The sequence below is a fragment of the Typopeltis vanoorti genome, chromosome 1, assembly GCF_054136105.1.
Source record: "Typopeltis vanoorti isolate ZY-2024b chromosome 1, IOZ_Tvanoo_1.0, whole genome shotgun sequence".
NCBI lineage: Eukaryota > Metazoa > Arthropoda > Arachnida > Uropygi > Thelyphonidae > Typopeltis > Typopeltis vanoorti.
Window position 1 is genome coordinate 38,288,025 of NC_143549.1, and position 14,104 is coordinate 38,302,128.

The following is a 14,104-nucleotide window of genomic DNA, read 5'->3' on the forward strand; positions in this document are numbered from 1 at the left end:
AGATATGGGTGCCAGGGTTTCTTCTTGAAGGGGAGGAGGTGGAGAGGATCCAGAGACAAGTGACCAAGATGATTGCAGGTCTGTGGAATGTACTTTATGAGACCAGTTGAAGATTTGTGGGTTGCAAAAATTGGTTGATAGGCAGAAAAGGGGTCAAATACAACTGGTCGAATAGTTGTTCTTGACATGATGTTAGGGCCTCCCTCGATGAGTCTGTCGACTCCTTGGAGTTGCCCGTAATAATAATAATAATAATAATAAAAATAATAATTTAATAATAAGGTGGTACACCGGTTGGCAACTCATATAGGTAAATATGACCACTCTATTGTTTCTGCCTTAGTGTTACCACCTCTGGGTCTGCTTACCAATGACGAGACCTCAATAAAGGTCGAAACCAGTTGGAAGCTTGGGTGATGAATGGCAATGCTGTAGCCTGTGAACTTTTAACTGAGTCTCAACTGTTGCTGTTACCCAGGGCCTGCGTGGTGGGGTAATGAATGGCAATGATGTAGCCTGTGAAGTTAACTGAGGCACAGCTGTTGCTATTACCCTTACAGATGAGCAAACGAGCGGCTCTGCTTGGAGGTGGGAAGTCTGCCACGGTGTAGAGCCACCTGAGTTTCTGACTTTCTGATCCTGCAGGTCACTTGTTCTTGGGTGATCCGGGGGATTTTGCGAGTTTTTGGATAGGTATCCCCACACTTAAACAAAGGGAAACAGATCTGGGTAGTGCCCCTTCCCTCAATGCATAGCATTATATATGTCCTCAAGGACATGTGCTTTGCATGGTGGGAGATACTGAGACAAGGAGTGATGAGAGCTTGGTCCACCTTTGCTCTGAGTTACCAACAGTTGCACCAACTTGCTACAGTCCTGAAGATATTTTCAGGCGCAAATTTTTTTGCTCACAATTGAATAAAGGATTAAACTAAATTTATTGTGAGCAATGTACACCCCTTGAGGGTACATGGCAGGAATTTGATGATGATGGCTAAATTTATTATACTCATCAAGGGAGGTCACCTACTCTACAACTCTCTGTCTCCACCACTCAATCCACCAACTATACAATAAACTGCGACTACCATCATCTACACCAACGCCATCTACTGCTCACCACTACCACCACCACTAGCATTTTCACAGATAATCACAAACATCCATGCCCATAGCGGGATTCAAACCCACAGGCTTACATTGCAGAACAATCGATGTGCAGACCTTCTCTGGTACTACCTGGGTTTGGTTTTCATTTCCCACTATTTGGAGTAAATGATTATAAAAGTCCAAGAGATGAAAGTGTTTCTGAATACTACAACATTCTCAGCTTAGATTTAAGATTGCTACAAGCATTGATATTCTTTTCATTAATAACAGCAAAATTTGGTATAAGGAAATCTTTAATCTCTTTTGCTGTAAACTTCCACAGTTGGATAATGAGAATAACACTTTGTTTCATAACTAAAGTTCCAAGAATACCCTAACAGGAGGATCTTCCTTGGAGAAATGCATATGGTCACCTTCCAGGAAATGCCATCAAATGGAGGTACTTTAAAATCAGAGATCTAATCTGTGGCATCTGTTATAGAATGAAAACAGCAGAACATGAATTCTGCCTTCTTGCCTCGCATATTTGGAACAGATTACATAATGTGTTGGGTTCATTATTTACAAAAGAATAATGAACTCAAGTTCTCAGGTCTGTTTTTGCAGTATTCTCCACTTGTCAGCAATGGGAAGAAAATTTTGATTTTTAGAATTAATGATTTAAAATACTATTTATGGAAAGTTAGAAAAAAACATGCATCTGAACACCAGCAATATGATATACAAATGCTTTACAATATTGGATTATGAAAATTTTATCGTTCAGTCAGATTACTTTTTGTATTCAGAAAGATGCATCTAGCAGATACCAAATTTTTGGATAGGTGGTGTAGGTCACCCACATATTTATCAATGAGAGATAAAATTCTGTCTATTTTTTATTATGAGAGGTTTTTAAATGGTTCCACCATCCTCTTAGTTCACTGTGGTTTTATGGTCAATTGCAGGGATGATAGGAGTGCAATCGCAGACAGAGAAGGACAACTCAAAGCAGTTAATTTAGATAAGGCTAACCACCTAGGTAGGTATCAGTCATCTTAGGATTGTAATTTCAATTGTTTTTTTGGCTGTTTTTTGTTCAGCTGTGTGAGACTGGTGCAAAAGAAAACAGGATAGCTTTGGCTACATGATGATATAAAAGCGCCGAGGTTTTTTTTTTTTTAAATCAATTTGTATCTATCTGTCTTTCATCGATTTATTATTATTATTATTAGAACGGGCAACTCCAAGGAGTCCTTAGACTCATCGAGGGAGGCCCTAACATCATGTCAAGAACAACTTTTCAACATCCACACAGTATCTATCATACTTTGCCTTGAACTCATTTACAGTCATAGCACCCACAACAGACTCTGGCAGCTTATTCCACTAATTCACCACTCTACAAGTAAAAAACCTTGCCCAGCTTCCATTGATAGCCAATAGTCCTCCCACCACCAGTTCTATTCTCAAAAATGTCTTCTCAATTAATCTTACAGAAACCCTTCAGTAATTTGAATATCTCAATCATATCACCCCTCTTCTACCTATCAACCAATGTCTGCAACACACAAATCTTCAACCTGTTCTCATAAGGTTCATTCCATAGATCTGCTATCATCTTGGTCACTCGTTTCTGGATCCTCTCAACCTCCTCCCCATCAAGAAAAAACTCTGGCACCCAAATTTGGGCACAGCAATCTAGATAAGTTCTTATTACGGCTCGATACAGAGGAACAATAACCTGTTTGTCTCTGCTCATCAAAGTATTTTTCAGCAACCAAGTGATTTGATGAGCTGATTTAGCCACTTTTGCGATGTACCCACTAAACTTTGACTCCCTATCCACCAACACTCCCAAATCCCTGGCCTCGTCAATCTCCTGGAGTAGTTCCACCAATGTGGCATACTGCTGCTAACCTTTTCACCCCAAATTGCATAACCTTACACTTTGCCACATTAAATTGGCATCCATTCTCCTTAGCCCAGTCCTCCAAACTATCCAAATCATCCTGCAAAATTTTGACATCATGTGCATTCACTATTGCTCTACCCAACTTTCAATCATCAGAAAACAAATGAACAGTTCATCTTAGATCCTTTCTATATCGTTAATGAACAAATTAAATAGCAGTGGTCCAAGAACAGAACTTTGCGGCACACCACCAGTCAGAGGCTGTCTTTTGGACTCTACTCCTAAATAAACTATCTCTGATATCTTTCCATCAACCACTCTCCTATACATCTCACCAACCCTATATCCATCCCCCTATGCTGTGGTTTACTGATTAGAATTCCATGTGGTATCCTATCAAAGGCCTTAGCAAGGTCCAGCAGTATCACTATAAACCCATTACCCTTATCTAATTCAGCTGTCGCTGTGTTATAAAACGTGAGCAAGTTACTGAAGCATGATCTACCGTTCACAAAACCATGCTGTCCTCCATACAGTATCCCATTTTCATCTATCCATTCCTGTATTCTCCTCTTAACTATTTTCTCCAAGACCTTGACAACGATTCCTGATATGCTAATCGGTCGGTAATTTATAACATCAGTCTTGGAATCTCCTTTATGCAGCGGAACTATTTTCCCCTCTTTCCACCCTTACTTGTCACCCTTACCAGCCTGGTAATTCCACATGTACCCTGTCTTAATTCAAAATTCCACAGATTTAGCCACCTCCCAAGTCAAGACCCCATGATCATTCTCACCAATTGGTGGCAATGTGGTCATATTTGTTACAGCGAAATCCTCAGATGCAATTACTAGGTCAAGCACTCTCGAACCCCAAGTATATTCCATTACATGCTGTGTCAGGTAGTTATCCCTTAATAACTGCATAAAATCCAATTCCTTCCTCCTGTGTGTCCTCTCCTCCTTTCAATCAATGTTACCATAGTTGAAATCTCCCATAATAATTACCCTCCTTCCACTCATTTCTTCTATTTGCTAGTGCATACTATCTCCGCCATCTTTTCCATCACCTGGTCTATAGCAGCAGCCAATTGTATATTTTGTTCTGCTAGCCACAATCTCACACCAAATGGCCTCAAATGTGCTCTTTTCTCTATTGAGCAGTTCAACATCTATTCTCCTTAGCTCCAGTTCACCAGCTATCATCAATAACACTCCTCCTCCCATTTTATTCTCCCTGTCCCTCCTGAACACACTATACCCTTCACATTCAATCCCACTAGCTATATCATTTTCAGTCAACCATGTTTCACTAATGCCAATAATCTGTGACCTGGAAGAGAGCCAACCAAGGCCAAAAATTCTTCCTTTTGTTCCTAATACTTCTGGCATTAGTATACAAGAAATGCAGAAGCCTGTTAGTCCCACCCTTATTTCGATGCCTTATTCTAACTATCCCATTCTGATCTGTTGTCCTTCGTACTTGCTCGGGCAAATTATACACATTCATACACTCAACTGCCTCCCTAAAGTCTGCATATCTACTTCCCCCCCCCCCCCTTAATAATGCTAGTTTCCCTGATTCTGCACTCTGCTTCCACTTCATTCAACAACACTTTTTCAAGTCTCTGTATACCATATCCATTCAAATGTATACCATCCTACTTGTATAAATCCTTTCACCCATCAAACTCACTTCACACCACTCCTCTTAAATAACCTGTGCATAGAGTCATTTGCAATTATGGCCTTCCTCGTCTCTTCTCTGTCATACCGTGGCAACAGACTCATTATCCTAATTCTCTCACTGTTTTCTTTTGCTACCTTTAATAATTCCTTTAAATCCTCTCTTATAGCCATTTTATCTCCATTTAAGTCATTCGTTCCTGCCACTACTATCATTTCTTTCACCCTCTGCTTTTGCACTCCGACAGACTCACTTACATCCTTAATTTTCGCATCAGGTAAGTACGATTTTAACACACTCATCTATTACACCTCTTAATAAAGAATCTCCATACAATACATGCTCCTTCATTTTGCTTACACTCACGATCATACTCTTATTTTTCTCATCATACTTTTGCCTTTTAGTAGCTGATACACTCAGTATAGAATTTTACAAATGCTTCACCTTCTGCTTTGCCTGTGTATCACTCTGCGCAACCGTGCAATCTCACTCATTGCAACTAACTCATCATTTTTATTATCCTTTAAACCAGGGATCGGGAACCGGCAACTCCGGAGCCGCATACGGCTCTTGGCTGAACAAAGTGCAGCTCTTTTATATTGAATGAAAAGATACATAATTAATACAAACAACTAAATATTGTTTTTTGATATGGCCTCTTCGTGGTGCCAGATACTATGCATGTGACGTGTGTTACGCATGCCTAAAGTAACTAGTGGAACGGCGAAAATTTGAACTAATTGATCGGCTGTCCTGTCAAACACCACGGTTTTTAGATACATTATTATTATTTCAGGCAACTCCAAGGAATCAACAGACTCATCGAGGGAGGCCCTAACATCATGTCAAGAACAACTATTCAACATTCACACAGTATCTATCATACCTCACCTTGAACTCATTCACGGTCATAGCACCCATAACAGACTCTGGCAGCTTATTCCACTCATTCACCACTCTCCAAGTAAAAAACCTAGCTCTAACACCCGTGCTAACCACATTCTTGCCCAGCTTCCATGTATGGCCCCTAGTCCTCCCACCACCAGTCCTATTCTCAAAAATATCTTCTGGATTAATCTTATAGAAACCCTTGAGTAATTTGAATGTCTCAATCATATCAACCCTTTTCCACCTATCAACCAATTTTTGCAACCCACAAATCTTCAACCTGTTCTCATAACGTTCATTCCACAGATCTGCAATCATCTTGGTCACTCGTCTCTGGATCCTCTCCACCTCCTTCCCATCATGAAGAAACCCTGGCGCCCATATCTGGGCACAGTAGTCTAAATGGGATCTTATCAAGGCTCGATATAGTGGAACAATAACTTGTTTGTCTCTGCTTGTTAAAGTATTTTTCAGCAACCAAGTGATTTTGTTGTGTCCCAGTCTACGATTTTTGTTCTCTTTTACAAATACCACTTATCTATATCCTCCTAACTTCTAGACACAAGGTTTCACCAAAACTTATACCAATATCTAAATTATTCCTCCCCTTAGTACCTCTAATATTTGTATTTTAACTGTGCCTTTTAGGATATTTAGTTTACGATATTACATGCATAAACAAGGAGAAAGAACTCAAATATATCTCAAAGTGTAACTATTGCAGTCGTGACACTTAACTCGAATCTCAACTTAACTTTACCGCGTAACTAAGTACAATAATTTCAAGAGGTTATTATCTGCGCCATTTATGTTGTCATAAATAGGGAGAAAAATCAATCTTAAATATATCTCTTAGTGTACAAATAATATTGCAGTCGTGACACTTAATCTCATTCCAACACTAAATTTCTTAACATTAATTCCCAGCGTGATTAGGTACGATAATTTCTAAGCGGTGAATTGGATTAGCAACATCAGACAACTTTTTTTATCATTGAACAAAAGGTTTATTAATTCTCTAAACATGGTACATTTCAAAATACTAAACTAAAACACTTACACACTAAAATTAGCTTATTACAAGTTGTTAGGCTATGATCTGTTAAATGGTTACTACGATCATGCCGCCATAACAATTCAAAACATAAAATCGCTTAACATGGGCAAATTAGATTAATGCACACTATTAGATTATTCAACTTCAAGTAGACTAACAAAATTCATTTACTGCTCTAACACATACTTAAGACATTTCCACTTTTCTACACATCACATTAGGCACTCAAATTTCTCAGGATACGTAATCTCTTAATTCACACTATTCAAACTCAAAGAGAATTAATAAAACCATTCACTTCACTAACACATAACTATGTCATTAAATTTCCTTACACAATATAGTAGGCATAAAAGATTCTTAGGACAATTAATTTACACAAATCATTAACACTAGCCAGCTTACTTTTAATACACTCTATCAAATTCTAAATCCCTATTATAAACTCTCCCTGATCACTTTAACTGTTCCGTAGTAGGATAATGGTACTTTCACAAACAAATTCTAGTTAACATTAGACAAATTTCACGATACCTTTCTTTAGCTTTTCTTATGGGCCTTTTACCTTCTTCTGAACGAACTAGCTTGGTATACTTCTTGTAACTCAGGACTACATAAATTTCACCTGCATGATCGGCTGTGCTACCCGAAACAAGGACATCGATATCTATACAGCTCTCTGATTTAACGTAGTTATCGCTGAAGTCGAAGCACCAAGAATATGTTTCCTTTCCTATGACTCTATGGCATATTTCGCTTCCTACATAGGAATACGGGAATAATAATCCCGCTCACTTTCGTTTCCGTGTTGTGGCAAGAAGATATAAGCCATATCTCCCCTCTCAGGAAAACCCTGTGAACATCGTCGGAACCAAACCGAAACTAAAGGACGACTATCAAAAGTGTCCTTCCCAAAAGTTTCTTGCCAAAAAAGTAATCTAAAAAGCCCTGTGTGTGTGTGTGGGGGGGGGGTTACCAACCCTTTTATAGCTGCTCCCCTAACGGCACCTTTTCGTACTTCCTTCCCCCTCCTTCTACTTGGTTTTGGTTTTCATTCATCTACCAATTAGGGTGGCGTTTTCCCGCCAAACGTCATTTGATCGACATGTCTGTAGCGATAGCTCTGCTTTTCTTGGGCTAGCCTGACTTAATCCCCTTTCAAACCTTTTCTATGAATTCTACTTAAAAACTTAATCTCTCACATAACGTATTTTATGACTCATCCCTTCCTACTTATTTACTTAACTCTCTCATTCTTAATCGCATTACAATATCAAACTATACCTTCTTTTGTTAGCTACATACTTAGTTAAATTCCTTATTTTAAGCCATAATACAACACAAGTACATTCCTTTCTCTGTCAGCTATTTTAATAACAATTTTTACATTTTATACTTTTTACTGGATGCAAGAATATTTTCTTTTAAATAATTCATTTTTTTATGCAGGGGTTTTAAATTATGATATTTATTCTTCATGTTACACCATGATAGCTGAGAATACTATATTCTTGAGATATCAGGTGTAACAATTTGATGAGCTGATTTAGCCACTTTTGCAATGTGCCCCCTAAACTTCAACTCCCTATCCACCAACACTCCCAAATCCCTGACCTCATCAATCTCCTAGGGTACGGTTCCACCAATATGATATACTGCTGTTAATCTTTTCACTCCAAAATGCATAACCTTACACTTTGCCACATTAAATTGACATCCATTTTCCCTATCTCAGTCCTCCAAACTATCCAAATCATCCTGCAAAATTTTGACATTCTGTGCACTCACAATTGCTCTACCCAACTTTGCATCATCAGCAAACAAATGAACAGTTCCTCTCAGATCCTTTCCTATATCATTAATGAACAAATTGAAAAGTAGTGGTTCAAGAACAGAGCCCTGCGGCACACCACTAGTCACAAGCCGTCCTTTGGACTCACTTCTGAATAAATCACTCTCTGGTATCTTTCCATCATTCACCCTCCTATCCATCTCACCAACCCTATATCCATCCCCATCTGCACCAGTTTATTGATTAGAGTTCCACGTGGTATCCTGTCAAAGGCCTTGGCAAGGTCCAGTAGAATCCCATTACATTATTATTAATATACCCCATACAGTATCCCATTTTCAGCTATCCAATCCTGTATTCTTCTCTTGACTAATTTCTCCAAGACCTTGACAACGATTCCTGATATGCTAATCGGTCGGTAATTTATAACATCAGTCTTGGAATCTCCTTTATGCAGTGGAACTATTTTCCCCTCTTTCCACCCTCTCGGGACTAACCCAGAACCGAGACACAAATTAGTATACCATCCAATCCCACAGATGTATTGACATTGAGGTTTTGCAATAGACTACTCACCTCCACTTCATTTACCACAATTCCCATATAATCTATTGGTTCATTCATTTCTGTAATGTCACCACCTGGAAGATATATTCTTACAAAGTGCTAGCTCAGTAATTCAACTATATCAACTGATTCGGTTACCTCCCTACCATCGGCATTCTTTAAAATCATTCTGCCATATACATTTTTTCTTTTACTAGCAACATATCGAAAAAACTGTTTAGGATTCTCTTTAGCCTGCATGGCCAATGTTCTTTCATAATCCTTTTTTGCTTTTCTTACCACACTTGTTACCCTTCTGTGCTTTATATCGTTCATGTGCCTGCTGGTCACCTTTCTCCTTAAATTCCCTATATAGTTGTTTCTTTTTTTGCAGCTCAAGCTTAATGGTGTTATTCATCCATTTAACCTCTACTTGATTTATTATTTGGACTCTAGGTATACAGTCAGCCATTGCTCCATGCAAACACTTCTTAACCGGCCCCCATGCACTATCAACTTCTAGTCCTTGCAGTTGTACATGCCATGGCACTGAATCAATCAATCTCCTAAGCTTGTCATACTTATCAGCCCGATAATTCCACATGTACCCTATCCTAATTGTAAATTCCACACATTTAGCCACCTCCCAAGTCAAGACCATATTATGATCACTCTCACTAATTGGTGGCAACATGGTCATATTCATTACAGTGAAATTCTCAGATGCAATTACCAGTTCAAGGCACTCTCTGACCCCTAGTATTTTCCATTACATGCTGTCGCAGATAATTATCCCTTAATAACCGCATAAAATCCAATTCCTTCCTCCCATTTGTCCTCTCCTCCTTCCAATCAATGTTACCATAGTTGAAATCTCCCATAATAATTACCCTGTTTCCACTCATTTCTTTTATTTGCTTATGCATACTATCTCCACCATCTATTCCATACATACATACAGATTTTAACTGTCAAAATAAATATTCTGTTAATTAATTTATTTATTGTGGTACTAAACTGGTGTTTAATTTAGTGTCAGGTAATGTTATGCACAAATTAAATTTTTATTATGTTATTATGTTGAATTTGTGTTTTTACTTGCAGGTAAATTTGTGATAATAACCCTCCTAATATGAGTTCAAGAAAAATAAAAATAATCGAAGAAAACAGAGGATTCAATAAAATGTGGATACAGAAATATGCATTTATAGAAGTAAATGGAAATCCACAATGTTTAATTTGCTATCTACGACTTCAGAATAATAAATGAAGTAATGTCGAACAACATTACTTGATTATATATATAATTCAAACTTGAACTATTGAAGAATTACAAAATAAAACATTGCTTCAGCAAAGAAATTTGTCAACTTGGACGAAATCTTCGTTCAATATTACTGAAGCAAGTTTTTTGTTATTCCTTGAAATAGCAAAACTGAGAAAACCTTTTACCGATGGTGAATTTCTAAAATATTGCATGTATAATGTCTCTGAAATTCTATTTATGGATATGAAAAATAAGGACAAGATACGTAAAAAAATTAAAGATTTACCTCTTTTGGCTAGAACTAACTGTCAAGGAATGGATTGTAACAATTTCTGCAGAAGTTTCAAATATGCAAATTATGGATATTAATTCTACCGATTTATACCTATCGCGGTTGATGAATCAAATGATATTTCCAATATGGTACAATGCTGCGTGATAGTTAAATATATCACATCTTCCAGTATTGGAGAAGAACTTCTTGATCTTCTAACACTTAAAGGACACACTACAAGACACTACATCAAGAAGCTTTAGTTGCAAATTCTTTGGAATTATTACCACAATTAAAAAAGGGTGATGATGTTGTTGTGCCAATGATGAATTTCATCTGATTTCAGGCATTGAATCACAGACTTTTTGACACATTTTTAGAGGAACTAGGTAGTCAACAAAGATTTAGTGATATTTACAACTATACGATGGTTATCAAGAGGAAAAGCATTAAAACGTTTTTTTTCAGTTCTTAAAAGAAGCAATACTTTTCTTAACTACTAAAAATTATAATGTAAATCATGTGAAATATCTCAGTGATTCCGAATAGATACAAAATTTTTGTTTTTTTGCCTGATATGAGAGACATTTTAATAAGTTAAATTTGAAGTTGCAAGGGAAGGGAAACACAGCCTTACAATTACTAGAGGAAGTCCTTACCTTTGAACAGAAAATAAGAGTGTTTTTCGAAGATGTTACTGAAGAAAAATTTATATATTTTGAAAATCAAAAAAATTATAAATTGAATTTAAATGAAGAAAAAGTTGATTGTAGAATATTCACTAAAATGATTACTGTAATTTTACATTCATTTACAAGCAGATTTCAGGATTTTAAAAAACATCAGGAGATGATGAAATTTATATTACATCCGTTAAATTGCAATTTAAAATTAATAGATATTGAAGCTTTTCTTGGAATATCAATTGCAGAACTACAAATGGAGCTTCTGGAAATTCAGAATAAAAGTATCTGGGTACAAAAACTTCAGGAAATGGCAGCACAAATTGAAAAAAAAATGAGGAAACTATGTACGAAACACCACAGGAAATTATATTTAAATGTTGGAATTCTTTCTCAACTAATTATTCAAATACCAGGCGACTTGCTTTTGGGGTTTTGACTTTTTTCGGTTCGATGTACAATTTTTAATGTAATTCACTTCAAATGAATTACATTAAAAATAAGTATAGGAACAAATTGACTGATGAAAGTTTGAGAACCGAATTACTATTAAAGTGCACAACATATAATCCAGATTTAGTAAATTGGCTGAGAAGATGCAAAATCAAAAGTCTCATTAGTGAATTTTAAATTAAAACAATCAAATATCTATTAAAATACATAATATTGTATTTTTGTTTGAACTAATTCTTTTTGCAATACAAATTCTGAATTTTTTGCAATATTATACTTACTTAAGCATGCTTTGTGATTAAAAACTTAATGTTGTTTTATTTATTGAACATATAAAAAATTTCTATGCAAACATAAAAGTGGTATTTGATATCTGGAAGTATTGAATTAAAAACAAATTTACCTAAGTTTGAACTAACTGCAACTTTGAGTCACCAGGAAATATCGAATTGAAGTTGCGGCTCCCAAATTTTGTTTTAATTAATTTTTTTGGTGGAATGGCTCTTTGGTTCAAAAAGATTCACGACCCCTGCTTCAAACCATTCACTCGTTCTGTATTTTTACGTTCATTCTCACTTTCAGCACTGCTCTCAAAGCAAACTGGTACTCCATCACACATTTCTATCATAATGCTATGCTCTCTTTCATCCCTACACTAACAATTCTAGTCTATGATGAACATCCCTTCACTTTTTCACCTCAATAAAAAAGGTCAAAACCCATCTGGATAGTGACCCTTCCCATAATGCATAGCATTATACATTGTACTAAAAAAGATGTGTTTTGTATTATGGGATACTAAGACAATGTTAAACCTCTATATACAAGTCATGAAGATACTTCATGTGCAAATTTTGTTTGCTTATACTTGGATAAAGGATTTTACAATATGATTTTCTGGCAAGTATAATTTAGCTTCTATTTAAATGAATTGACTTTTTTTGGCCATTTTTAGCACTTTCACAATCACTATTTTCTTCTTGTTTGTTTTACATATTTCAATGGTATTAAAAGAATAAAATGGTAATATATAAATGCACACAGCATTAAAATATGAAATATGTTCAACTGAAGAATATTCAATAAATCTGCATATAAAAGGAAAAGAATTGCCATATTGAAAATTTTCTGTTGTGCATTGTAAAATATCTGTGAACTTAATGTGTCATAAAGCTGTAAGTATGGGGGTTTTGCATTCATTAAATGAATTGAGAGTTGCAATTTGTCAGTCTGTGCATATCATTATTCATATTTTGAGTATTTGTACGTAGTCGTTTGCCTGTAATTCACTACAAACATTAAAAAATAATAATAATAAATAAAAAATTGAAAATCAAGATTATTTTTAGAAATCTGAGACAAGCATGCAATCAGAATGGATGATACTCAGAGAATGTTGTGGAATTTCATGTTTCAAGGAACAATCAAATTTAAATCTATCTGAGTGCATAATCTTGTTTATAAAAGGGCAGTTTTATCAGATTCAAACTATTATTATAAATTATGTGATCTTGGGTTTTCTTGAATTCTAATCTCAGCAGAAATATCGAACAAACATTCTTCACTCAAGGAGATTTAAAGGTGACCACATGTTTCTTTAAAAATGAGTAATTCTACATCATCTGCTCTGCTTCTCTACTGCCCTGACTGCATGCCCATCCTGATTATCCTCCAGAACTCTCAAAGTTCTGGAGGACAATCAGGATTAAATGTTCACATATTTTTATTTTATTATTATGATTATTTTGTAATAATTTGTATAACCCTGCCTTGAATTAGAAAAACTTACCATTATTTCCGATGAACTCCAATAGTGTGTTCGCCAATTTACACAAAACTGTGACCAAGACATGAATAGTAGAAATGCAATAACAATGTAATCTCCTCCTGATAATGTCCAAATAAAAAGGAATAAATATATAGATTCTGTATATTTTTAAATGTGCCAACTCTTCTTCATTTCATAATAATTTAATTAAAGTGATTTTTTCCTGAACAACATTTTTTGTCCTTCAACAAATCTGTATCAAAAAATTAAATATATATGTATCATATATATATATGATGTGCATACTGAAAATGTGCTTTCTTTAATGAACAACAACAACAAAAAAAAAGACATTAATAAAAATACTTACTTCTGATGCTTTTATCTCTAACTAAAGCTTGCCAACTGTCTCTTATCTTACACACATAAGTATCAGCTCTCTCATTGCTGTAAGAGTTATTATCAGTCTTTAAGTCATTGACTTGAAAATTTATTATAATGCAATTATTATTATTATTACTTGACACCACCAGGGACTCATTGCAGGAGGGCACTCTACTCCACTATACACATATCTAACAAATGCTCCTCTACTACTTAATTCTCCAACTGCACATAATGCCATTTACTACTCACCATCAAGAACAATAGTATTTTTTGCCTGTAAATTGCATGTGTTC

The 14,104-nt window shown here is 35.8% G+C and overlaps 1 protein-coding gene across 1 annotated transcript in view; it reads right to left on the reverse strand.

Moving 5' to 3' along the window:
* Positions 1-14,104, reverse strand: part of IKKepsilon (I-kappaB kinase epsilon) — a 406,399-nt gene that overhangs the window by 143,949 nt on the left and 248,346 nt on the right. The window contains exon 14 of the mRNA XM_090415707.1: positions 13,795-13,871. Within this exon, the coding sequence (XP_090271833.1) occupies positions 13,795-13,871 (77 nt within the window). The remainder of the gene's footprint in view (positions 1-13,794; positions 13,872-14,104) is intronic.